The sequence below is a fragment of the Anser brachyrhynchus genome (genome assembly GCF_964034855.1).
Source record: "Anser brachyrhynchus genome assembly, chromosome: 1".
Taxonomy (NCBI): domain Eukaryota; kingdom Metazoa; phylum Chordata; class Aves; order Anseriformes; family Anatidae; genus Anser; species Anser brachyrhynchus.
The window spans coordinates 39,037,416-39,064,270 of record NC_137694.1 but is presented as its reverse complement, the minus strand read 5'-3'; the positions used below and the strand labels follow the sequence as shown (position 1 = coordinate 39,064,270).

At 40.0% G+C, this 26,855-nt stretch overlaps 1 protein-coding gene across 5 annotated transcripts; it reads left to right on the top strand.

The window, feature by feature from the left end:
• Nucleotides 1-7,595: 7,595 nt before the first annotated feature.
• On the top strand, nucleotides 7,596-21,867 carry LOC308191776 (uncharacterized protein). Of its 5 annotated transcripts, XM_080584598.1 has the most exons (13): nucleotides 7,596-8,380; nucleotides 8,563-8,633; nucleotides 9,636-9,726; nucleotides 10,590-10,619; nucleotides 11,095-11,406; nucleotides 11,745-11,821; nucleotides 11,909-12,500; nucleotides 12,597-12,991; nucleotides 14,718-14,875; nucleotides 15,812-15,964; nucleotides 16,322-16,470; nucleotides 17,758-17,871; nucleotides 21,679-21,867. In XM_080584598.1, exons 10-13 carry the CDS (start codon nucleotides 15,946-15,948, stop codon nucleotides 21,754-21,756), a joined length of 360 nt encoding a protein of 119 aa, XP_080440724.1. In that variant the 5' UTR covers nucleotides 7,596-8,380; nucleotides 8,563-8,633; nucleotides 9,636-9,726; nucleotides 10,590-10,619; nucleotides 11,095-11,406; nucleotides 11,745-11,821; nucleotides 11,909-12,500; nucleotides 12,597-12,991; nucleotides 14,718-14,875; nucleotides 15,812-15,945; the 3' UTR covers nucleotides 21,757-21,867. The 5 variants fall into 5 exon arrangements, 1 of the variants encoding a protein (XP_080440724.1); XR_013948268.1 differs by lacking the exons at nucleotides 10,590-10,619; nucleotides 11,095-11,406; nucleotides 15,812-15,964; nucleotides 16,322-16,470; nucleotides 21,679-21,867 and adding an exon at nucleotides 19,006-20,930 and having other exon boundaries at nucleotides 11,745-12,500; XR_013948269.1 differs by lacking the exons at nucleotides 10,590-10,619; nucleotides 11,095-11,406; nucleotides 15,812-15,964; nucleotides 16,322-16,470; nucleotides 21,679-21,867 and adding an exon at nucleotides 19,006-20,930 and having other exon boundaries at nucleotides 11,745-12,500; nucleotides 14,718-14,910.
• Nucleotides 21,868-26,855: the final 4,988 nt, after the last annotated feature.

The following is a 26,855-nucleotide window of genomic DNA, read 5'->3' as shown; positions in this document are numbered from 1 at the left end:
TCAGGAGGAGGCTTTTAATTTTTATGCTGCTTTATGTCTTTTAATTTAAATACTGCTTCTGCTGCATGTCCAGTCAGCCACATGATAGAACTGAGGGAATTTCTCATGGGACATGTGGGGCCTTTAAAGGTAGCAATGGCTAGGGCCTTTTTCGGTCAGTGATGTTACTTCTGGTCATTGCTCAAGGCTAAATGGGGTGTTTATGCTTTGAGTATAGACTTTAAGAGGGGAACAGGCTGGTCAAAATTCAGCCAGCAAGAAGGTAGTGAGCATTGAAACTCTGTACTCATATGTAATGAAACTGTTGCTGCTTTTAAGGCGTATCTAAGTTGGATCTGTCAATTTGGTGTCTCAGATTAGCTGGAACTATTTGGGCATTGCACTGTCAGAGTAGGCTTCTGGGGGAAACGTGGGATACAAGAACTGCTCCATATCTCAAAGGTATTTCCAGGTTTACCCCAATGGCTGCAGAGCACAGTTGGTTGGTGAAAATCCTGTGGATTTGGCTGCTGCCTTCTTACAGAAATTATTGCAGCAGAGCACTCTCAAACAACAATCTGCTATATCTCCAGGAACACTTTTTCTCACTATAGATGGAGCATTTGCTCTTTTTTGCTTTTAGTTTAGCCAGCATAATCTGTTCCCCTCTTTCTTTTTTCTTTTACGGAATTCATTTGTGAGCAACTTCAAAAATGGAAAATATTTTAAAAACTATAAACAATTTCTTTTGTTTTCTTGTGGGGGTCCATTAGCTGGCACTGGTCGAAAGACGAAATCGCATTGCTCTTAGAGGCAATTTGTTTTGATTTTCCCCTTTGGTTTATTTTATAGTTACACAGGCAGGATGGGTGGAGACCAGATCAGTATCATTGTGATCCCTGCTATATCTGTCATCTCACAAGTTTGTTTGCTTTTCAGAAATGATTGGTGTTGATTTCAGCAGTTCTATCAGTTTGTAAATTATGCTAGTCAGTGCTTCTCTCGCCAAAGCACACCTACTTTTTCCATATGCGGGAAGAAGAAGGTTACTTATCCACAGCTTGTGTGTACATCCAGAAAGCTCTAGCATATCTGTGAATGTTGTGAAACAGCCTCTCCTTTGCTTTGCATAGATTTTCCATTTACTAAACAGCTCTGACTTCTTTCTCACCTGCTGGTATGATTCTGTGCAGAAGCAGCCTCCAAAATTCCACTTATTTATTAAAAAATCTTCCAAACTCTATTTTATTTTTTTTCTTTTGAAGACATTGGAAGCAATCCTGGGCTGATGGAAATCAGCCACAATGTTGACATATATTTCACAGGGTCTAAACTTTCTTTCAGTAATATTATACCAAAGTGTAGATCTTCAAAGAATTTCTCATTAGAGAATTTCTCAACTTCTGCTTTCTTACACAGAGCCAGCCTGGGAATAGATGCTTCCCTGTTAATTTAAATGGTGTTTCTCTAGATGCCATATCCTTAAATCAAGACAATATTACTCTTTCAACTGGATGATTTTGCATGTGTCCTCTTTGTAAAGCCCCAGAAGATGCAGACACTGGCACCATATGAAAAATAGGTAACAGAGGAAATTAAGACGTTTTATGTATCTTGCAGCCGAGAAACCAGACCAGCTGCCTTGATCTCTGTCAAGTGGGGAAAAGGCATTAATCAAAATGAAAAAGAAAGAAACCTCAGTCATCTTCATTTGACCATTTCACTGCTTGGATCTTAAGCAGAGGTAGGTAAAACACTTCTGGGCATATTTAAACTGTTCTGGTTTTCCATGACTTAATTTATACCCAGATTTCTTGAGAGAGAACTTGAAGACATCAGCAATATGGAACAGGTCAGGACAGGGAGAAAAAAATACATGCAATGGGAATCTGTGTTAGGGCAAAGATGGTGCTCAAGTCTAAGATAGCTAGTGGTCAGCCCACAGAAGAATCAGGGCCAAATTTAATGTCAATTTAAATAGTACATCAGTTCCAGGCAGGTATGAATCAGAAACTCTGCAGAATGGGGTACTGCAGAAAAAAAATGTATAGTTTTGGTCTTCAGGAACTGTGAATAAAAAATAAATAAATTAAAAACAAACAACAACAACAAACCAGAAGAGAATAGCAGAAAGGGGGCTGTAACAACAAGATGATAAAAAATAGCATTAGCAAGAAATATCACCAAAGACATCCCTAGCATAGCAGCTTCATCCCAGCCCGTGCTGTGGCACATCTGAGACTGGCATTTGAGAGTAAGACATGAGTCTTACAGAGGAGTAAGGCTGATGTTTGAGTTCACTTGCATATGTGTATGTCTTTGGCAGAAACTGAATTCATCATGTACCGTATTCGGGACTGTTGGTTGCATCAAAGCTGTAGGTATAAAAACAAAGTTGCTTTTCACCTAGCTGGATGGTTTAGTATTTGACCAGAGGAAATAAAGTTGTTGATCTTCTGTTATTTTTCAGTGGCACTGCATTAAAGTGTGTTCAGAAGGCTCGATAAAGTATTTTTCATAGAACCATTATTGTGTGGCTGATTTATGTGACTACTTTGATGGTAAGGAAGTTTAATTAGTAATAGCTGCAGTTCTTGAGGAGAATTTTAACAAGGTGCCTCGCATATGAAAAGCACAGAAGTCCCTTTGTTCTGAACAACCTCTAACAGGGTGTAAAGGAGACTTTTGCCCACTCAGCTCATTCTGATAAATTAGCAGGTCGCTTTGAGCAAGTAAGCGGAACAAGATCACAAATACCACTGAGCACCAAGCCTTTGCCCGCTGAGGGAGCATTTGGACCATTGCTAAGTTGCTGCAGAAAATGTATCCAGTCACAACATTAGTGATAGTGTATCCTTTCTTCCTTCACAGACATGGAATTTCCAACTCCTTTTCTAGCTGTCTCTAGCTAGGTGTCTAACATCTACGCTACATCTAAGCTGTCTAACATAGCTATTCCCCAGTGAATGGAGAGAAATTGGTACAGCTACAGTGAGTCATCTCAGCCAAACACAGGAGTTTAGGATAAGCCAATTAAATTACTGTAATGAAATCAGCTGAAAACAACCTTTTATGCTTTGTGTTACGAGAAACATAGGTGGGGCTGGTGTTGCAAGGTCCCACTAATTCAGGCTGTGTACCCATTTGGAGCACATAATGTATTCTCATCTTTCCGGCTATTAGGCTTTGGAAAGAAAATGGATAAACAAGTTTTTTGAAACCATAAATCTGATATAACTTTTAATAAATATTTTGCTGTTTTCTGAAAGGCGGTGCCTACGCCACTAACTAGAACAGGCCAAGGGCTCATTCTCCATGCTGCGGGCCAGCTGGCGTGGCACCGGTCCTGTCTTCAACCCCAAATTCAATGCCCTCTCAACACAGGACATCAGGCTGCCTGGTGGGAACGGTCCCTGGCAGGGGACGGGCTGTGAGAGCATGAATAGGCACTAGCCAGGACTGGGCAAGAGCGCACAATGTGCTTCATGGTCACCTTGAACCAGATCGTGATCTCTGCCCAGCCTGTTTCCTATTTACTGGTATAGACACAGGCAAGAGGTTTTATCCTGCAAAAACATTCTTACCACTGAAAACTTTTTTTTTTTTTTTTTTAACAGTAAAAGACCAGAGACTCAAATGGGATAGTGTGTGCTCTGGCAGAGCTAGGATGTGTTTGAGGCTGGGAGGGCTTCCCAGGTAGTTGGGTATAATTTCAAATGTTCTTTAAGAAAGATCTCCGAAGGGAAAGTTACATTTACTGTACGGTTTCTAAGTGAATCCTGATCAAACTACTTTTGATTATTTCAGCTACAACAGATAGAATACTTGGTAATGTCTTGAATCCTTCTCTAGGTGTAGAGACGGCAGCTCTCATACATTTTGTAAACACTCAGAGAGCTTACAATAGTCTGAAAAGAGAGCAGAAATGGAACAATCATTTATTTCTGGCATCTTAGATGTATGGTACATAAAAGAAAAAGAAGTAGGCTAAGCATTTATCAGATATGAGGATTTATAAGACTGGGAGAGGTCAAGAATACTGTCTTCTTTCTTTTTGATAAAGTGCTCTAAAATTTTAAGGTCTAAGGCAGGACTGAAGTCCTCAGTTTTGAGGTGATAAGGAACTCAAGTGAACAAAACTTCTTTCTGCAACATTGTTAATGAAGTACCTCTCCAGGTCTGGGAAACCTGAGGATAACTATACCACGGAATTAATGCGGTCTCACAAGAATTGAAAAGGAGATGGATGGTCAAAAGAGGGGGACTAAGACCAGAAACTGTAAATCACTTCCAGTATCTAGAGCTAAAGTGAATTTCCAAAAGCTAGTGGGATGGCTTAGAGGTTAGCTATAGTGAATAATGTCTCCCACTTGCCATAGAGATCCACTTTGAAGCTTGTGTACATAGAATTGGGAAGTTATTTTGTGGTATTTAGTCTTCATCTTAAACCTCCAGAACATGAAATCTTGTGACTCCATACAACTCTCACATCTGAATCAAAGAAACAAGTTATTAATAATAAGGATGATTGTCAACAGCGAGGACAAATGGTTTAGTTCCTAGGTTTACTTACATTAGATACCGCCATAAACAACCAAATATGCGACAGCTGCAAATGGTTTCAGAAATTCATAAAAGGATTGATTGTGGAAGAAGACTACCCATTTCTAATTATGCAGACCCGATGGCTATAGAAGCACAAGCTTTAAGGCAAAGAGGTACAAGTTTCTGTAAGCTGTGGTGGGCATCTGTACACTCTGGAAAAAAACAAACACACCAGCACATAGAGTCAAGCAGAAGTTTTTGGTCTTGGATATATAGATCTCACTGTGAAGGCAATGGGATTCAGATGTTCCATTAAAAACAAACAAATAAACAAAAATAACATGTATTTATTAGGTGACATGAGATAAATAGCTGTATACAGCCCCTTGTATTTGCTGAGTAAGGAAGCTGGCAGTGCCTCTTATTCCTTGGCCACAGTGTCACAATACCACCACAGATGCCCATGGTGATAAAGGTTTCTTATAACACAACAGTTATCAGCTCTTCCAGTAGGAAATGCTGTGCCAGATTCCTTGGCACCCTGTGGGCACTCTGTGCTAGACCAGCTCCTGTGCTGCTACCTCTGCCGTGGAGAAGGAGGTTTGCACATGGGGCCAAACTGGATCCATACTGGGGAGCTGCAAGCAGTTCTGTTCTACCTAAATTCATCAGAAAGCTGAAGAATATAACCAGCAAAGAAGGAAGAATTAAAAATAAATAAGTGGAATATGTAGGATACTCTCCATTGCATGGCAACACTTCATGAGCTGGTTTGGAGGGACGGCACTTTGGCATGGGTCCGTAATACATGACCTGGACCTCTTGTGGTTGTCAAACCTCAGGATGTTCCTACTAGTCAGTTGGTGTGCATTTCATGAAAAATATCTGGCATACTACAGTTAGAATTGTATTTATAAGTTGAAAATTCTTTGCAGCTTGTTGGTCTTTCTCAAATATCTCTGTTTTTTTAAAATAGTCTCATGCACACATTTTTATTTACTTGATTTATAAACCCTGTAATTTGTGGCTTCCTGCAAATTTTTCCTTGAAAACGTAACAAATTAATCAGAGACATGAAAATCTATTAACTACAGGTCTTTGTAGTGCATTTCCTGTCATTCATACTGTGAAGGATCCCAGGGAAATCCGCTAATTGAGAGAAATCAAGAGCAATCAGAACAGATACAAGACAAACTGGGAAAATCAACAGTAATTATGTACTGAGAACACATTAATGAATACATTAAACAGAATTCTTTTCTTTTGCAAGAAAGAGTAGATATAATTAAGAGTAGGAACCAATTAGCATCCTTCTGTGTGACAAGGAGAAACTTTAAGGTAAAGGGCAGATGGAACAATTAAATTATGCAGGTGAATCAATCTGGGAGGCAGCAAAAGCAAATGATTAACTGGATGTCCTAATCTAACCTACAAGATGACTATAGCATGAGAATTAGACAGCAACATGTGCATAGTTTTATATATATATTACAACCTACAGTTGTTCAAGGAGTCTTGCAAACTTGGCTTGATCTCAAACAACAGTTGCTTTGGGCCATATCAGCATGTTATCAGCAACTATTCTGTTAGTTCACTTATTAAAGCTTCTCCAGTGAAGGCCTTCCATGGGCTCCCACACTTCACGTCTTGGTGATACCTTCAGAGCCTTCCCAGTGCATTCAGTCTGGACACTGAGTTTGTACTGCGCATCCCACAGCATACCATTCTCTGAAACGGACACCATACTCCAAAACGGCCCTTTTAGTGCTTTCCTTGCCTATTTGAAACTTTCTGCCTATACTGTTTCCTAGCATTGCCCAGAAGCTAGACATTTGTCCTGAGCAGCCTTCCTCAAGCACCTCCAGGGTCCACCTAGACCTGTCAGCCCATGTTATATTGCTACAGGTAGCTCCCCACTGTTCATTGCACATAGTTTTTCCTTAACGAGGCTCTGGTGTGAGGTTCTTTTGTGACACAGGTGTACCTGGACAGTGTAAGGAAGCACACCAGAGGGTGAGGTATTAAGTATTTTCCCTCCCAGCAAGCCTATGGGGTGCTCTTATTGCTAACTCCCCGGGGGATTGTTCAAGACTAAAACATTTGCCTTCAAAGTCTTTGGGGTGACAGGAGCGTGTGGGCACTACCTGATACCTGTAGAGCACGTGACATATTTTTTTTTTAATATCTACCTTTTTTTCTCTTTTTTTTTTTCTCTGAACAATACACTGGGAGGGAGTATACCACACTCCCACAGATCTGCATCTGCATGCCTGAACACCCTGCCTTCTGCAATTTTGAGCAATTACACCAGGACCAGATGTTCAACAAACTCACTGGAGCCTGAATTAGCACTTACAAGCTTTTTTTTTCTATAATGCTAAAGCCTTTTGGCAAAACTAAATACAACCATTTCATACAGCACAGGCCATCAAAGTACATCGAGAAAGTAAATTTTTAACTGGTGACTGGTGGATGAATTCTCTATTTTCTACTGCTGATAATTGGAGCTTTCTAGTGTCCCCGGGATGGTCTTTAGTAAAGAATAGATAGTGACAGTCTTAACTAAGGTATAGATTGAAGACAGCAACAAAGACAGAAGTTTCAGGCTACAAAATTTGTTACATTTTGGGTTTTCTTTTCTCCTTTCTTTCACACTTACTGTGGTTTTTACCTGATTTTCACCACTTTTGTCAAAGGTTATTCAGCTTTTGATTGCTGAGAACTCAAAACTGGTTAGTTTTATGACAAGTAGTTAACAATTTTTGAAAGAAAAAGTGGACATTTTTAAATTAGCTTTCTTTGATAAGAACATAACTCTCTTAGGATCAGATAGGGTCACCAAATTCTTAGACTAGTGTTGATGATATCATTCCCACTGCTCCAAATTTCATACCGACTTTCCCTTTATTTCAGTTTGCATACTGCATCTACAGCAATGAGACAGTACTTAGATGGCTCATGCATGTCCATCTTCTCTAACCTCAGGCAATGGGATCAAGTCTGATGCTCCAAATCTGGGTTTAAATTACATTATAATACTGCTTTTAAAGGCAGGCATGTTTTTACACGTCCTGGAAAACTGTCATACACATGCTTTGATATCTTCTTTCTGAGAGAAAACAACAGTGCCTGCAGCCCAGACATTACTTGTGAACAACCATAACAAAAAAGGAAAAGTATGTGGAAGGAAAGGAAACTGCACAAAAGAAAACCCTTTACAGAGAAATGGTAGAGTCTGTATGATATTCCAGTTTTTCTTAATAAAGAGACTACAATAAGGTTGAGTTACATCTTCTAGGAAGATCATATCTGTAGGGTAAGGTAAGTACACTGCTCTTTTTGAGCTGAACTCAGAATATAAACTGGACTACTTCACTGGGTTATCTGCATGCCTGTAATTATTCTAACTCTCCACTGGATGTCAATACTGCTTAATACAAATGTTGGCTCAGAGTTCGCTGCTTAGAGCAGAGCAAGCCCTGCTTTTAGAGATGATGACTATTTAGAGTGTAACTAGGTAAGGAATGTAACTAGCAGGTGAAACCTGGCCCATTTGGAGGCAGATAGAGGACAGCTGTTAATAACAAAGGTAATTATTCCTTCCTTCCCTGAGAAGTCAGGGTTGCAATTGAGTTTCTATTATATAGCTGATGTTGTGCACCTCTGAAAAAATCTCTGCCCTGAACAGGCTGGCAGAAATGGGAACCTGGTGTCTAAGATTTCCACCAAAGATAGATGTGGTATCCTAGAATAAAGACACCCTAAAGCCATTGGAAGACTACCTTCCATTTTGTACAGCAAGGCAATTGGCTCACAGAGCTCAGGCACTTGAAACCTAGTGTACAAAAGACACAGAGTAAGTTTTCATCAAAAAAGTTGTTAAGACCACATGGCTATTATTACAGCCAAGATTACTGATTGGCTTGAACAAGCCTTATTTAAGCTCTGAACTTCTAGGAGCTTCCACCCCTTTTGCTCCTACCTCATGCTGCTTGCCTGGTGCGTATGATGCTCTTGCCACTCTGTGTTCCTTGGCAGAGCACAGGCGTGGTGGAGATATTGAAGGGAGAGCCAGTAGTACCAAGACTGCAGAAGCAGAAAAGTTGAAGGTAAGGAGAGAGGAAGAAGAAAATTTCCCTGTCCTACAGATACAGGGATTTGGGAGATATCCTGTGTTTCCTCTGAAATCCCAGTGAACTCTTCCTTGCAAGACTGCCATTAAATAATTCTGTGGTGGTCATGCAAAAGAGTTTAGTGACTCTCTGTTATCCTTCTGTTGCTGTCAGCACAGGTGAGAACATGCTGCCTTTTGAAGAGGAGAGGGAAATTGTGCAGATCACAAAATCTGAGTTAGCAGAGTCTAATTTTTAAATTTTTTTTTCAAGAAACTCCAAAAGACAACCAGCTTAGAATGATACTTTTGGCAGAGCAGTTTTTTTTTCATTTTTTTTTCTTCTCCCCATTACCATATGTAGCAAATAAGCTGAAACAAAATGAACAGAAATGGTGTTTCAGTGATTGAGCTCCCAAAGCTGAGCTGATGCCAGTGGCACCCCATGCTTCTGTGAGTTCGCCTAACGATGCCTGTGGTATTTAACTTTCATAAGGATTTAATATTTGACACTGTGACAAGATTTTTTTCCAGGCATGCATGGACTGTTTTTTATACTCTTATTTGACATATTTATTCAAAATGTACTATATTTAAGATTGCTGTAATCACATACATACATTGGCTACTGGCCACAATGTTCTAGCTATTAATCATACCCCAGAATCCATGGCAGATGTAAAAATTAAATTTTATTTATCAAACTTACTCATTGGAAATGGCAGCCCAAGATATTTACTCCTTAGGATTCTGACTTTTCTTGCATATTTCTGGCAATGGGTTCAAGGCTTTAGAAAGGTGTAAATCATTTTTTTTTTCTCAGTCCAGACGGTGTTGGCACAAAACTAAAATTATTTTTCCAGAAATGCAAACCCTTTTGTTTGGATGGCCTTTATATTACTGCCAAATTATACCACCAGTGCTATTTCTTTAACCTAATGCTATTTTCCATTATAATCCCATCTTTCAAGAAACAAACCGAAGTTTTCTACTCTTGCAGAAGTTTCAGACCCACAGATATGACTACCTTTCGGCTGAGTTGGGAAAGTAGCATCCACTGACAGGCCTGGAGGATTGCGGTTGCTTTTTCCGTACGTAACTAGATGAAAAGACAACAACCTGATATGGAAAAGCAGGTTCAGGAGGAAGATTGTTTCTGTGTTATGACCCACAAAATATCCACCTTTGAGAACCTTGGTATATGGGTTTGCCTACTAAAAACACCATCTCTGAAAATAACTTGCATGAGTATTGTTTAAGTTGAAGGGTCCCCAGATGATTGTGATGCTGGTTCTGCTATTTGCCAGTATAGGAAGAGCTCCTACAACCCAAACTTGCTCAAGTTTTCTATTAAAAAGAACAAATTAGGTACAGTAGTGCAGAAAGAAAAGAAAAAGAAAAACCCAGCAAGACTAACATTATGGGACAAAAATACATCCACCATATGAGTGTACTGAGTGCTGCAGATTAGTTCCTGGTTTTGTTTGTTTTTTTTGCTTGCAAATTGTTTTTGATTTACATGCATTCCTTTTGTATACATATATGGTATATTAAAGTGTAAGAACTAAATTAATTCCAATTGTCTTCTGCTTGGGCTAAATATATGTAAACCTTATAATGTCTGGGCTTTATTTTATTTGCATTTGCATTCCAAACGTTGTCATAATACATCTTTTTGTTCTTTGAATGATTATAGAGCACTGCTGGTCTGTAGAGCATGTGATTGTTCAGAAATCAGTTACTTCACTAAGCAACTTATAAACTAGCTCAAACGAAGCAGTTCTCTGAACAGGATGTAAGGGAGAACTCAGTGTGGACACCATGGGAGAGCATGTCATAGTGTAACAGAGACTCCTCCACTCAGATGCAGCACGGGAAGAGTTTGGGCTGTGCTCACCCAGTCCTGCCAGCCGCATAGCTGGTGCTTCCCTATCACTCTGGTGTTTCCTTACAGACCATGGAGAGAGTGGGACTCAGGGACCAGGTGAGCTGACTTGGTGCCTGATGCTAGAAGGGTTGAATGCTCTGTGCGCAGGGAACAGAGGACTGTCCCGTGTACATCAGATTAGAAAAGTTGCCCCAGTTTGCAGCAAATACTCTTTAGAAAAATGTACTGGTTGTTTAATCCAGGCTCTTCAGGCTGGTGCACCCAGTGCTCCCCAGGCAGGCAGATATCCCCATCACACAATACTGGCTTTTCCCCCTTGCCAGTGAGATGTGGGCTTATGGGGAAGAGATGGGGCAAGGAGGGGAGAAGTCAAGCAGGAGACTCAAGTCTGTGCTGTATGTCCCGTGGAATGCGGATGTCCTCCCCCGCCTGCCCAGGGCTGCCTTCAGTCAGGGCATGCTGGCCAGGTGGCTGCATCAAGGGACAGGTTGGCTCCAGGGGTGGTTTGGAAGCTGATAACATCCCGTGCTGTCTTGTCCTGTAGTCTAACTGCTTGATCATGTGTCTGTAGGAAAGGAGCCTCTGGCAGAAGATGGAACAGAAGCTGAATTTTGCTCAGTACCACAGGGGGTCCCAAAATGTGCTGTGGTGGATGGAAAGATGGAGGTTACTTTTGCAAAGTCATGTTGTTTTTTTGTTGTTGTTGTTCATTTTATTTGCCTGTAAAGCAGACCTTTTCCAGTTTCTCACTTTGGTGAGAAAAGCAAGTACAAAGAAAATCTAAACTCGGTTAGCCTGAACCAAACTGGTGTATAACTTGGCCTCCCAGCTGAAATATCGACTATCTGCAAAGCCCTAAAGGAAACCATCATGTTGATTTGAGGTAGGCTGGTATAAAGCCAACGGTTTCAGTTGACTCCTGCAGACACTAGTGTTAATATCTGTGCAGCTGTTATGAGGGGAAAGATGAGTAGTATCTACCAGGTTCTGTCCCTGACTTGAAAAGCGGTCATACAAATTAATTAGCCGTGGCACTGCTAAGCACACTCATTATTTATTTGTTCCTAAATAGCCCTCTCAGGTTTTGTTTTGTAAGTTTTCCTACATTCCTCCTGCTTCAATGTCATGTTGTTTGCCAGCATCCTACTCGTGCTCAAAATGGCTAAGATTTGTTTTCCAAAATGTCAGCATTTCCAGGTGTCAATTTTCTTCCCTTTTCAGACGTAGAAGTGCCAGTGGAAGGTTGGCTCTCTTTTTCTGGCTCTGCTGTGAATTAAGTTCAACCTTTCCTTAAGAAGGTTTGTGTTTCAGAACAGCACATTAAAAAAACTTGACCCAAGCCCCCAAACAAGATAGTTGATGGAAGAAAAAAGCTCTCTGCTTAGGTTTGAAAATTCTTCAAGAGGAGGAATGCAAAGGGACTGAAGAACTCAAGCAGTTGTCATCCATGCCCCTTCTCCATGCCAACATATTTCTTTCTTCCAACTTCTGATCGCAAATTAGTAGTTTAGTAACTGACCTTGTAGTGTTTTGGACTATTATTCTATTTGGGTCTGCTTTCACCTAAATAACAACCATCTGGTGGTGTCTCAAATCAGATACGTGTGATGGACTATGTATAATAACCAGTTCAAGGATTGTCAGGGGAAGGGTTAACATTCTTGCCCTGAGCAGAAGGACCGCAGCTGCATGCCGTAAACTTAGCACAGAGATTGTCAGGGTAGAAGGCCTGGGTCAGCTGTAAAGAATTAAGCAAATCCCCCTACTACAAGAAGAGGGAAGAAGAAGAGTGGAATTAAGAAGTCCCTTTCTGTCTTTGTGTTTGGTTCATGGTGAAATAGATATCTGAGAACATTTGAAGCATACCTCAACCCTTAGCCTCTACACAATTTTTTCTCATGGAAGGTCTTGCACCTTGATCTCACAGAACCTGAGCAATCCATCTTCTGTTCCAGTAATGCGTGAAGTTTGAAGAAGGTGTGTGGAAAAGGTGTCATGTCAATCTTCAAATCCTCTTTCTATTTTTCTGGAAATCTGTATTCCCACTCTCAATCTAATCTTTTGTCTCTACAGGAAAGGTGGAAGTTTTACTCTATGTTGAAATGTTCCCAGTGCAAACCCTTCTTCGAGAGCAAGACTGAAGCATAAACGTGTCTTGTTTTCTCCTAGATGTTGTATACTTCTTCAGAACAAACAGTTTCCAAATGCAGAGTTCTGTGAAAGGTTTATCATAGGGAGATGGGGAAATGGCACATCTTCCTCTTACAAAGCATGGGACAGCTGGAAACAAAAGTATGTGTCACAGGATATTAGTGATGGGAAAAAAAAAAGTATTCAGGGCTGGTTGACTTTGTATATCCAAAGCCTCTTTTTTGGAGGACAGGAATGTGAAATACTGGAGCGCCCTGCAGAAAGGAGGCTTCCACAAAAAGACAAGGCTGAGGATGCTATTACAGCCTGGGACCATGGTAAGCGTATAGTCTGGACTCCTCGTGATGGGTGGGGAAGGCCACATTATGATTTCTTGTTTCTTTCTGCTTTCTCAGGTTCTTTGAATTTGTCGAGGTGCCAAGGGTTATTGAGCTTTGGGCTTTTTCTTTGTTCCTTTTTAGCTGTGGGTTGGAAAGCAATTTTCCTCTATGCGTATGTGTTAATGCGTGGTATGTGTATATACATACAACAAATATGCATAGATATAAATATGTGTGTATACATGCAAAAACATCTTCAAGACTATAAATCTTTATATACTGAATTATGCAAAAGCAGAGCCATATGCTTATCTTTGTAACCATAAAGAATCCCACTGAAATCAGTAAAATTTCTTCCAGCAATAGAGGATGCGTGGGGTTTTGACTCTGTTTTGACAGCTCAGAGTAAAGGCTGGCTTTTTTTGTTCTGAGCCCAAAGCCAGGCACTTGCTGTTTGTCAGAAGGCTGCTGCTCCTCTTGTGTCTTTGGAGGAACTGCCTGAGGGAGCAGCCACCTACCTGAACCTTTGCTCCTGCCTTTCTTGACTTGTGTGAGTCAACACTTTATGAACTGACTTGTTTTCTCCATAACTGTTGCTGCACTGCATGGCTCTGAAGCTGCTGTCCATCTGTAAGATTTAAAGCGAGACTCTTGACTTTATCTGCTGTTGACAATGGAAAAAGCAGATTTGTTCTGGTTTTCTATTTTTTGTAGGGGTAGGACTATATTTGATATATGAAAACATTTTTCAAAATGATTAGATCAATCCCTCTGTAATTTGATTTGTTGGGTGGGAGGAGGGGAGGTGGAGAAAAAAAAAAGTATTGTAGACTGTTTCTCAATAAAACTGCAACAACTAAGACTCCAGACCAACAAACACTTACACATGTGCTTAGCTTCAAGTCTGAGTTAGACCCAAGGGGCCTATATTTGTATTTGATTAATGACAATTATTTGAAGAGAGATGGACTGGATGGAATCAACTGGAAAAAATATGTAGCTATAAAAATATATGCTTACTGTAATGTATTTTTATACTGTTTCAGTTTTGTTATATTCTTTTATCCTGCATATTTGGCACACAGCTGTAGATTTCTGACATAAGGAAAAGGTTGCACTGTCAAATTCTGTTTAGTTTTAATCAGAAGGGTGTAACTAGGTCCCCGTTTGCTAACATGAACCCACGTAAAAACCCTGTTAACACTAGGGAACCTGCAGGCAGAACTGGGACCCTAATTTGAAAGAGCTCCAGGGGCTGATCTTCCTTCCTTCCTTCCTTCCTCTGGTAGCTCTGGTGAGTTCAGTAGCTCTGACTGTATGGTTAAAAGATTGACCTTACAGCATGAGAGCAGGGTTGCTTCGTTAGCAACCCCCTTAACCCTTGTACATTTCGTCTTGTCTGCACACAAACCTGGCTGTTTGCAGCTAGGTGTTTGAGAGCAAAGGCAGGCAGAGCCTGCACCTCGCAAATAAGAGCTTATGCGTACATGGGTGAGTGTCAAGCTTGTGAGGCTGCTTGCATGGGTCCCTGCCTTGATCCTCAGAGCAGCTCTGCCAGAGCCAACAGCCCTGCTGCTCCTGCTGCAGCTCAGACACCTCCCTTAGACCAGCTTTGGGAAGGAGAGCTGTCAGTGCAGGAGATGCAGTGCAGCCACCTAATTATCCTCTACTGGAGAGAGGACCTTGTTGCTGCTGCCCGATGCTTTCTTTTCCTCTGTGGCAGACAGAAGGAGGAGGAGCAGAGCACCTAGACGTGGCATGGGACCTGCGCAGTCTGATTTGCAGCTTAGAAAAGGCACTACTTTGAGAGCATAACCCAGGCGAAGAAAACGCATGAACATGTCCACTCATCAGCTGTTGATGTTCCCTTCCTAATGAGTGGTAAGAAACAGCCCATGATTCATCTCAACCTTAAGGTAAGGGTAGGATTTGGGTCCAGGATTTAAGCCTGTTCATTAAGTGTCTGGTGTGTCAGTGGAGATGGTCTTTGCTGTGAAGGGTAGTTGTACCTTGTAAAGTGAACTAAATTGTTCTCTGGTCTCCAGTGACTGAGTTGAACAGATCTCCATGACTGTTCTGAGAGCTTGGACGTATTGCGCTCCCTTAGGTGCCCTTTTTCAGTCTGCTTTTCTCAAAACCCAGGTGCCTGAGCTGATCAGGAGAATCAGGACCTAGAAGTGCCTCTTTATCTCCAGCGTTTTCAAAGGGTGGCTGCTAGGAGACACAAACCGTCAGGCACCATTCCTGCTCTGGAAGGAGAAAAAGCAGTGACAGCTCCCTGGGAAAGGTCCTGCTGAGGGTACCCAGATCTGTCTGGGTTAGGAGAACAGCAGGCTTCCCTGGACTGTCCTTGGCTCAGACTTATAGCTCCTTCCAGAAGTAGTCATTTTTTTTTTTTAAGTGTATGGGATATTCTTATACAAAATGGAGAGCAGAGCTGGCTTAGTTCATTGTAAAATCTATTCTACAGATAGATCCCTAACTCACCCAAGAACTCAAAGAGAAATGCAGACAGGCTTGAGTAGCCTAAATCCAGAATTAGAGTTCTGCACACATTCGGCAGTGCCTAAGCTCTTAACACAGCCATACCAAAGCAGACACCAAGGTAATGCCTAACCCTGCTGTGTTACAAACAGGTGACTGATAAGTTTTCTTTGGTACTTTAGCCGCAAGAGATGGGTTAAGACTGCTGATACTGAACGGAGGTAGGCATTGCCCTCAGCACAGCATACGTGCCCTCTAACTTCAGTGTACTGAACATCCGTTTAGAAAACACAGATTAGCAGGACTGAAGACAGCTCTCTGTTTATTTCCTAGATTAAACGTTCTAAGTAAAAAGCCATTTTTACCACATGAAATCTGCTCTGAGGAGACTACATCTCTCTCCTTAGTCATCTGTAAGGAGGTTGCTACCTGACTGTATTTCAGAGCTAGGACACAGGTCAAGTGAGATGATAAATGTGCTGGCAGGTAAGATCCTTTGTGAAGCTTGCACTTGGCTATACGTCTAGTTAAACACTCATGAGGGTTAATGCAGGTTGGGTCTGAGCTGCTGCTCCAACCTCAGCCTGAAATGTCCTCTCCTCTGAACTGCTGGGTACTGCTGTGCGCTGTTTGGACAGCTGCAGAGCCCCGCTCCTAAGGGACCTGCAGGCCTGTGCTGGGTGAAGTCTTGTATACACACATGGTTTTGTGTACTCCTTTGGAATCCATCTGCACAAAAGGCACTGTATAAACAGAAGATCGCCAGTGCTGTACAACCAGGATTACATGTCTAAGCTCCGTTAACATTATGGCTGCAATAGATCTTACCTTTTTTTTTTGTAGTCCTGCATAAATGGAAGCCACCAAGACTTAGACGAATGTCTGCACAAGGCAGCCATTTAGACAGCCCTGTTCTGGCCAAAGGTTTGGATTCTGCCACGTGTCTATGTTCTGCTGAACTAAGAGAGTTGGTCAAACCTATATCACGTTGGGTAAGGCCTACTGGAAAACACCAGTTAACAGAAATGATGCTGCATCTCTCTCTAGAGCACAAGATTGTTAGCCACATATGAAAATTAATCCCATGACTCAATACTGTGAATTCAGTGGCTATAGCAATAGACACAATAGAAATCATGCTTGCAGTTTAACACCTTTGCAGAATATCCTTTGAGGCTTATGTTAAGAGTTTTCCAGTCTCTTCCTTTTGGTCCCATTGAGGTACAGTTCCTACCACAAGAGTACAGGGCTGTAGCTGGGATGGCTCACCAGGAGAGTTTTGCCTTTCCAGAGCCTGTTCTGCTGTGCCAAAATCACACACAAATGTCCTGTAGAGACTATTCGATAAACTGCTGGGAAAGCACAGGAGCCAGAGATAAATCATCTAGCAGAAATTGCTACGTTTGACTTGTCAGGGAGATTACTGAAGTATAATGGAGGGGGGGAGAGGTTTCAGATTTTATTTTCTATCAAAGTGTTTTTTGTATCTCTAAAAAGAGACTACACTAAAAAAAAAGAATGGTGGTAGGGTAGCCTAACGTAGTTGGTTTTATATCAGTTATTTAGAAACATTCTTGTCTTTAACAACAAATTCTAGAGCCAGGCAGAGAAGCCTTTTCTAGCACTGTGGTATGCATATATAATTTTAATATATAAACTACTAATGCAGTACTAGCAAATGTAGTACTGAAAAATTGCATTGCACATATGTTATCAAGTGAGAATAATTATTGGGCCCTATTGAGTGCAAATTTCTGCAGTTGCCTATGATGACAAGCTAACAAAAATGAAAGGTTTGGCTTCCTTTTCATCATCATCATTTTCCAGCTATTGGTCCTGTGAATTTCTGTGCTTGGAGAGTGGAATCTGTACTGGGGTAAGGATTTGAGCCCCAGACCTCCCTCATTTTGGGTGCCATTTGAGGGCCTATGTTTTTGGCTATTTGGTGGTGGTCCACTGTCTGCAGTTTTGAGCAGAAATTCCATTCCCCAGCAGAGAACTCTTGCCCAATCAGTGTTTCATTGAAACTGGCACACACTATGAAAAGCTTTATTTTCAGTGAGCCAGCATTTTCCAAGCAAAATCTATTTTGTCTGGAAATTGCCTACGAGCCTTCACCCTGTGCTAGCTGCACATATCCCTTGTAAAGGACGATCCCAGCTGACAAGGAGGCTCCAGATGAAGTAGGTATGGGCTGACAGGTGAGATAACCCTTCTTCTGCACTCCCTCCCATGGTTGCAATGGACTGAGCACTTCTGGCTTTCCTCTGCTTTTCCAGCCTGCTTCACATGAGGAAAGAGGCCTCCACCAGCACCAATGCTTCATTAAAGGCATGGCCCATGAGGGTGAAGCAGGGAAGAATCCTGCAGGACAAATTACGCATGAACTTAATGTAAGACGTGTGCTGCTCTCAAAGCAGTGATTTCTATACGGTAATGAATTTCATAAGTAAGATCAAGGTCTTACCAATCTTTAAAGCATAGCCTCTGCTCCAGCATAGGGATTCAATTTTTAAGCTTTTGTGTAAAAATAAATTAAAGGTATAGATGTATATATATCAATAAAAATGGAAACAAAACTGAATGCAAAGTATTTATTAAAAGGACAACTGTATGTGAACAACTGAGATAGGTTAATACATTTTAATATACACAGCTTTGGAAAGTCATTTTTGGAAGGAAGAGGAAGGAAACATTTAAACACATGAATACTTAAGTAATGCTATTAGAAAGAAGTAACTACTTAAGCAGGTTGAGAGTGGGAATAAACAGGTGGAAGACCTGAAAGCTAGCAAAGGGAATATTCCCATCTGGAAATATCATTGGAAACAAATGGAACTGAACAACATGCCTCATACATGCATTAAACAGGCGAAATGAGATTAGACAAAATTCAAAAAGGGTAGTTGTTTTTTGTTGTTTCCTCTGAAGGTGATGACAAATCTCCTGGTGGTTTCAGTAGCTGGTTTGTGCTGACCCGAAGGGTTACCCACAGCTCAGCTCTGGGGGTGGAAGGTCTCCCAGCATTGGTACTGAAGGAGCAGGATGAGAGGAGATAGGATTAACAGGCAAAGCCTGACCGGCAGAAAACTGCAGCCACATCGTTGTCCCTGTTCTTTCTTTCCACTTCTTCCAAAAGATTTAACACCAAAACAGTGCTGCAATCTCTTCTTAATTAAAGGCTGTTTGCACACAACCTGAAGGCTGGGTTGCATTAAGCTGCAATCCAGAAGCTAGCTCAATCTTACTGAGTGGTATGAAACAAGAGGTGCAGGAGTTGGTATGTGTCACCTTCTAATGTATTTTTCTGATCAAGAGCAGCCTGATAGCAATGCATGCATATTCATTTCTTCTAATCTCTCTTGAAGGCCATTTACATAACCAGTTAGCTGAGAAATGAAATGTGGTCATATTATCCTACTGCCTTCATTCATAAATATCTTGCCTTAATCAGGTTAGAAAGTTCGTAGCACTGCATGCAGCTGATACCACATTCCAGCAGTAATCACACTTTCTCCTCATCACAGGAGGCCACACACCTCAGGGCTGTCTTCACCTGAAGAGCCTGCAGTCTGGAAACACTGCAGGCAGCAGCTGCACTGAACGATGCTCGGTGTAGTGAGATTTTGTCACCCCCCAAGAAAAAAACACTTTCCTTTCACAATGTGCATGGCTGCATATCAGACCGGCACTTGCCATGGGCATCTGATGTTAAATAAGCCTTGGTCAGCGTGTATCTGATGGGAGTTATGACTTTTATTGCTTCAGTTAAAACTATGGTGTTAGAGATGTCAGGTTGCACTTAATACGTTTGTGTACTTGGCACTATGTCGTGCTAATCACTTCAGCATTCCTTATATGTGGCGCTAGTTTCTCTAGTTTATGGGATACAAAATCTTGAATCTTGAATATTTCATAGTTCTACTTAAATATATTTCCTAAGTCCAGTTTTGGAAAGAAAATACTTAATCCTTTTTTTTTTTTTAAAAAAAAAAGTTGATAAACTGGGTTTTGAGCTGGAAGTGAGAGAAATATTTATATTGTAGATAAACATGAGTTTTCATGGAATCTCATGGCAGGAATATTTTATTGGAATGACTCTGCTGTGCATATTCAGGGAACATATAATGGGATATAAACAAGTGGAAAAAAGTCATCATGGCACTTTGAGAAGGAAATAATTGCATTTTATTACCCATTTGGGCATCATGAAGCAACTTCACTTCTAGTTTGACCCTTTAGTGTTGCTAACAAGTGTCACTTGGTTTAATAAAAATATCATTATCTTTTACTTAAACTGCAACTCTAGGTCTTTATTTGAGCTGGGCAGAAGAAAGAAATTCCATTTCATATAGTACTTGCCATTTCAAATTAGACTTTACTCTGGCTTGGAAATAAAAATAAAATAAATGTGAACATTCTCTAGGAGAAGGAATTGAGGGTTGGCCAGAACGTTGTGGGACCCACCTGGTTGGAGGTTGAAGAGCCAAAGCAGAAGGTGGTAGGAAACCATGCAGCTTTTTCCCTCCAACCGTTTTTATTTTGCAAACCTGTGCTTAGCTTTCTGTATGCATTTAAGTACCACCGACTTTCCAGGGATTAAATTCATATTTAAGTTTGAATGGGGATGAATCCAAGAGAGTTCATAAATCGTCTCTTTTGAATGAGGAGGCTGATGGCTGGAAGCCATCACAGCTGTACTGGTGATGCTCCCCGGGTACGCATAAGGACATGCTAGGGTTGCCAACCAAGGAAAAAACAGGTTCCTTCTACGTGAAAAGGGTCGACTGAAGTTTGGAAGCTACCTCATCAAGTACACTTCTACAAAATAGAACTGATGCAGGGATACCATATGCTAGGCAAGGAAGCTAATCTGCAATGCAGAAGAAGGTTTGCACACAGAGACTGAAGCTTGTCCAGGATGGAGTCAATGTACTCTCTGTATTTTAAGATGTACAGATTGCATATGAAATTCTAACAAAAAACAAACAAACAAAAAACCACAAAATAGTATCTTCGTGTGACCTTTATCTATCTTTCATCAACACTGAGCAAGGTACCTCTTTAATCTGCTTAGTCTGTGCTGGCTGGAGGCCTGGGAACCAAAGCTTTACATGCTGGCAGCTCAACAGCCACTACTTCACTGCTATCTTGGCTGAGTCAAGCTCATTTTTATTAGCAATTAATTTATTGTGTAATATAGACAACAGGAAGACATTTCAAAAACAAAAGTCTTTAAAGATATATACCCTACTAAAGACATCAAAATATGTTTTATACCTAAGGCATGGATACAAAGAGGTTGGAATTGCCTTGACGGTGATGCATAATACAGTTGGTTGTGCATAACAGCTACTTCTTTATCTGAGTTTACTAAGGTGACCAAGAAGAAACTGGGTTTTTATTTACGTATTATTAAAACCAAATTCACAATATGCATCACGTCATGAAAATTCTGTGATAATAGTGCTTACAGATATATATGGTCAAGAATTTCTTTCAATTTAACGTCAACACTTGGTAGACTTTAAAACCTGTTAAAAGAATGTTATTACATCAAGGTAAGGACAAAGAAAGGTTAAATAAAATACTTTGAATGTGAAGAAATTTTTGTTAGTCTTTGTGCATATGCAATTTCCAAAGCCTTATGAACGAAGACACAGAAAAATATTTCCTACCCTTATTTATAAAAACAAATGGTATTCAGCAGACCAATTAAAAGTACAGTTTGGAGTTAATTAAATCTATTCACAGACTTCTGCTGACAAATATTTTTTCTCAAAACCACAGATAAAGAAAACAGAATATTTTTAAAAGATGGTATGTTTCATTTTCTACTTCTTGTACTAGATTTCTATGTTGTTATTGTTATTACTGTCCATGTTTCAAAAAATTATTCCTGAAAATCCTGAAACATAATTTTTACTTCATTTCAGTGAGTAAACTAAGGGACCTCATTTACATGACAACTTGTAGGTTCAGTGCTTGAATTGTTTCACATGAAAAGCTGGACTTTTTGTTTAATGATATTCTTACTGAACAATGCAAGGGAAAAATGCGAACTTTTCCTTGATAAAACACGTCCAAATTGAGCAGTTTGTGGAGTGTTGATCAAAACCAGAACACTTCAGTTAAAATAAGTTAAGACAGTGGATTAGGAAAGAAGTAGTGTTAATACCCCCTATTTCTCCTCCCCACAGCTGTCTTCCCCAGCTGAGCTATGTTCCTGCCTTGCACTGCAGCCAGGAGGATTTTCAAAACACAGCCCGACTGGGTGATGGTGGGACCATCCTCCTTCCTGGGAGCAACAGTCTCAGTCTCATGGAGGAGGTGAAATCACACAGCTGTTGGGATATTCTAGGGAGAAAAAAAAAAGAAAAAAAAAAGAATACGAGAAGTGGGCTATCTTTGCTTCCCACCAGCTAAAGAGGACCAACAGACTGGCATAATTATCTGCACCTCAACCGAGTAGTGTGCAAGTACCTTTACTGTGCCTTGCCCCTGTATCAGTGAAATGTTTGGAGCTTTTATTGCTTTTAGAAATAGAGACTTGTAAATTGGGAAATTAGATCAAATACAAAGGTCTTGGTATCATATGCAACCCTCATGCACACTTTGATAGTATCAAATGTTATTGATAAAAAATATATACTTCACCAAAGATTAGAGACTGTCCATATATTTTCAGAACAGAACCTTATTTGTCTGCCCTCTTTATTTAATCTGCTTCTCCCCCAAAAAAATATATATAAATAAAAAATGAAAAATCTATATAGTTCTGTAAGGACCAGAACTATGAAAACCTAGTTTCTAATCACTCTATTCTTGTGATTGACTAACTTTTTAAATGAGTTTTATGAAGACACAAGCTTCCACTTTATTATACATCTGGGAATCCACATTGACTATCAGCAATCACAAGGATCTTTTCCCTATATCTGGCAGAGAATTCTCATGATTTTGTTTGAAACCTTTACCTTAATATCAGATTAGGTCCAAACACTATGAGAAAGGAAAGAAAGATAACTGACAGAACAGGATCCTTGCTTCCTTCCAAAATTGGTTTAAAATGGCTCCACATCCTTATCAAAGGAATAGGTGAATTAGATATGTAGATTAGAATGATTTATAAAGCTTTTTTTGGTGGGGTAATTTAATTCTCATGTCCTCATAATTTATTTCACCTTGAGAAATATTCAACTGTCATGCCATTTTACTGGAACTTTTTGAAAGGAAGAAAAGGAGATACGCAATATTAAAATACCAAGTCTGCCTTTGTCAAAAGTGCGAGTGATTTGTAGTGCTGGGAAGTCCTGTGTGGCTGAGGTCTAGAGTGAATTAAACTCTGGAAGTTTGACTGTATTTTAGTGCTGAGCCATCAGGTGCGAATATTTGCCTGGCTGAAAGAGCCCTCATTTGTTACTACTGGCTAGACGTGCCAAACATAAATCTGAAGTAAGGAAAGGCACTGGACTGAACTGGCATCCCAAAATATTCAGGCTTGTAAAACCCCCAAGTATTCTGTTATATGCACCCTGAAATGTTGACGCCTGTCTGCCTGGAAACAATAGCCTTGTATGGCTGTTTTTTTGACACAGGCAACAGTATGAGGAATAGGAGGCCAAGCATCCGAGGGGCAGTTCATTCTGCACTCTCTAGCTATGGTTGTTTCAAACTTTGAATTAGCTCTTTTCTTCCATGACAGCTATTTCATTAAAACCAAAAATCAAAACATACCAGTTTCTCTGAAAACATGATTAATGAGGTTCTCAGGTTCAGGAGTGTATCAGAGAAAAGCATTTACCTGGAAGGATGGAAACCCAAATTCAACTCCACTCATCTGAGTGGTTCCCTGAGGGGAGCTGAGGTTGGCTCTCTTTTTGCCCAAGGTGAGTAACTAATCAGTAGGTTACAGATAATATTCCAGCTGGTCTCCTGGAATAGGTTTGTTTTCTTGATCCACATATAACAGGAGATATTGGTTTTGTTCATGTTGGAACAGGCTCTGAAACCTCAGTATATTTAATGAGTTGGAATTACTGCCTTTCAGCCAGCCCTAACGTGACCCTTGCTTTTACTGTACCCAAGGGTAGCTATTGTGATACTGTGTGATGGGTTTCTCGTAAGTCCATGTGAAGATCCAGTGGGGAGGAGATAAAAAGGAGCCACAAAGATAGTAATACTTTCCTTGTTCTATTATCTTGCTCAGAGCTAGAAGACACAGACCTCAGTTATGATGCTTATTCTGACCATAGGATATATAGAGAAATATGTACTTAACCAAACTAAGAAAACCAAAAATATTTATTTACCTAATAAAGAAAAAAAAAAGAGAGAGATAATATTTAGAGGTTTTTGTATGTCAGTGGGTGGTCATCAGGGCTGGCTGGTAAATCTTCAGTTCTGCTATGTATGCCAAACAAATTGAAGAGGCCTAAAACAAAGGTGAAGAGTTCACTGAAGACATGATTGAACCAAGAGCTCAGCATCAACCTGCCAAACCCCAGCAACTTGGATATAACTGGTGTATGCTCAGCTGCTTAAGGAGAGACTCAAGGCAGTTGACATCTGTCTACAAAGTAGTTTTGCTTATACTGCAGTTCTTTTTGCACTCTGTGGTCAGTGGCAGAGCCTGTCAAAAAATATATAGGAGACTACTCACCACAAATAAACATCCAAAATCTTAGCCATTTAAACTGACTGCATGGAATAATGTTTTACCCTGTTGCTTGTTCTGTTGAGTAACAGATCTTTATGGTTTGTGATAGAGATGCCATTTCATGCCCTGTTTCCATCAACAAGCATTAATATGTCTGTTAGGTCATCCAGGCTACAAGCTGCCAGACCAGGCCTGGGTTTACTCTGGGTTATGTTCATCTGTATATCTTTATAGATCTTAATAGTTCCCTCTATATATATTATAGAGATCTATAAAATCTCTAGATCTCTATATATTTTAGGGATCTATAAAGAACTCTATTGTTCTCTCTATATATATTATAGAGATCTGTGAAAACCTATAGAGATCATATGTAGAAGATCTAGAGTCAATCTATAGTTCATCTATAGATCTCATTTATAGTTCATCTATACATGAAGGTAATATTCATCTGTACGAGCTGGAGAAATGAGTGCACATTTAACAGAAGAAATTTTTAAGAATTTCAAACTTTTTAAAGATGCTTGACCTAGGCATCTCCCTGTTACATGATTAAACATCTAGCATCGAAGGAAAGGAATAGAGAATGGGTCTTCAGCTGTAAAAATACAACTTTTGTGGTCTTCCTCCTTGAAACAGAATTATCAGTTAGACACTGTGCAGTGTATCTAGGCTGCAACAGAGGTGCCACAGCCGTGTTGCTGTTGCTCGTTTTACCAGCATCTGTTTTTAAGCTATCATAAATCTCTATCACTCTCTCTCATGCACTCTCTTTCTCTTTCTCTCTCTTTTCTACTTGAATTCATAAACCGGTCCTGTTTTGTTTAAAATAAAAGGAGATATTTGCATTATCTATTCTAAATGAGACAAAGGCTGCAAATAGCAGTGTCAGTTTTCTGCCACAGGGCAGTGCAGATAAATAGGAAGGTAACTTGTTCATAAAAAGAAAAAAAAAAAGAAAAAGAAAAAGCTATAGATTGCCTTTTAGCTTAGTGACCCTTTTGAAAAATCTTCCCTAGTTGTATTAAATATTCTTTTATTAACTATATCATTCCCAGCTGAGTGACTAAAGCTGCTTGAAAAGCAATGGGTTCATCTTATTGGATCATTAAATGTTATTGTGCTAAACTGTGTTTTATTCTAGACATAACTGTGGATCTCAGCATGCATTGCTTATGTTTCTTTCCATACTGGATTCTTTTTGCTGTGAAGTCTATTCAAACTGAGATGTAATTCCTTAAGAAATTTGTGCAGCTCCCTAAATAGTTACAGAAATGCTGTTTATGCCTTTGGTATTTTTCCTGCAAATGGAAAAAGTAGAAAATATAAATTAAGCCTTGAGGCATTTCTCTTTATTATCAACTCTCCTGTGATCTCTAAAATTAAGGACTGAGCAGTATTTCAGCACAAGACTTCTTTCTGCTGATGCAAAGCATTGTTAAAATGTTATAATTTTTTAATGATAGGATAACTAGGTTTTGTAATGTTTGTTGGATATACATTTATATATGTGGATTGGAAGTTACTATTCCTAACCTTCTGACTGTCATAATATCTTTCTGAATATATAATCAAAACCACATAAATTTCTGAAATCTAAAATATAGACCTATAGCACAAATTGTTCATCTACTCTCCCACCATAGCTGATAATAGCTGCGTATCTCCTGAGGGCAATTCATTCCACCTCATATTAAGATGAGATGAATTACACTTTGGAAATATCTCTCCACTGATCAAGGAAGAGGCCTGTGTGACTTAGACTCAACACTCAAACTTCCCAATATCTTAAATCAGGAGAGCTAAGTCTCACCGCAGACAACATGCTACTTGACTAACTGGGACTGGCTTTACCTTGCCAACCGTCCACATCTGACACGGTCACTGTAGGCTGCCCAAGCTGAGGCACAGCTCCTTCATTCTGCAGCAGCCATGTAAAACAGGTTAGAGGCTCTGTCTAATTCCACACTTACAGGTGACTTTTCCTGGAAAGACCTGCGAAAGCTGCCCGACAAGAAGACTGTGATATATGCCTCATTGGATATTTTCAAGACAAAGCCAGCACTGGCCTGATCTTGTGCTGTTGACAGTTCTGGTCTAGATGGGCCCACATAGATCCCTTTCAGCCCACATTTCTGTTGTTGTTGTTTCCTTACTGATAACAAAAGAAGTCCAGATAGCTAGCTCTGGCATAGGCAGTGATGATTAAGAGAGATGAATGCCATCGCTGGTCTGCTTGTGTATAGTTCGTTCTATTTTGATTGCAGAAAAGTATTTCTGAAGGTTTATGGTAACCAGAAACAAAGTCTTCAGTAGCAATAAACTTCAACTCTTTTTTTTTTTTTTTTTTTTTTGATACCTAAATATAGAAATGGTGAGAGTTTTCTCTAATTGGACTGATTTAGGACAATCAGAGAAAGGTATATAGGTTGGATGGTATAAGTTCTTCAGAGTGAATATCCACTTGTTTTGGTAACTGTGGCAGAAGCTTAGACAGGTAGCCTAAACTAGACATCTAATGTGAAAGGAAAAAAAGTTTATTCTTTCTTCCTGCTTGAAAGGAAAATGTTTCTTCTTAGGAAGAACTGATTTATCTGCTCTTTTTATTACAAAAAAAAAAAAAAGAGTGGTTTTGGAATTACCCTTTTATATTTTTTCCATTATAATTTAAGGCCTTTCACCACATAATGATTTCTTTAATTGTTTTTTTTTTTATTT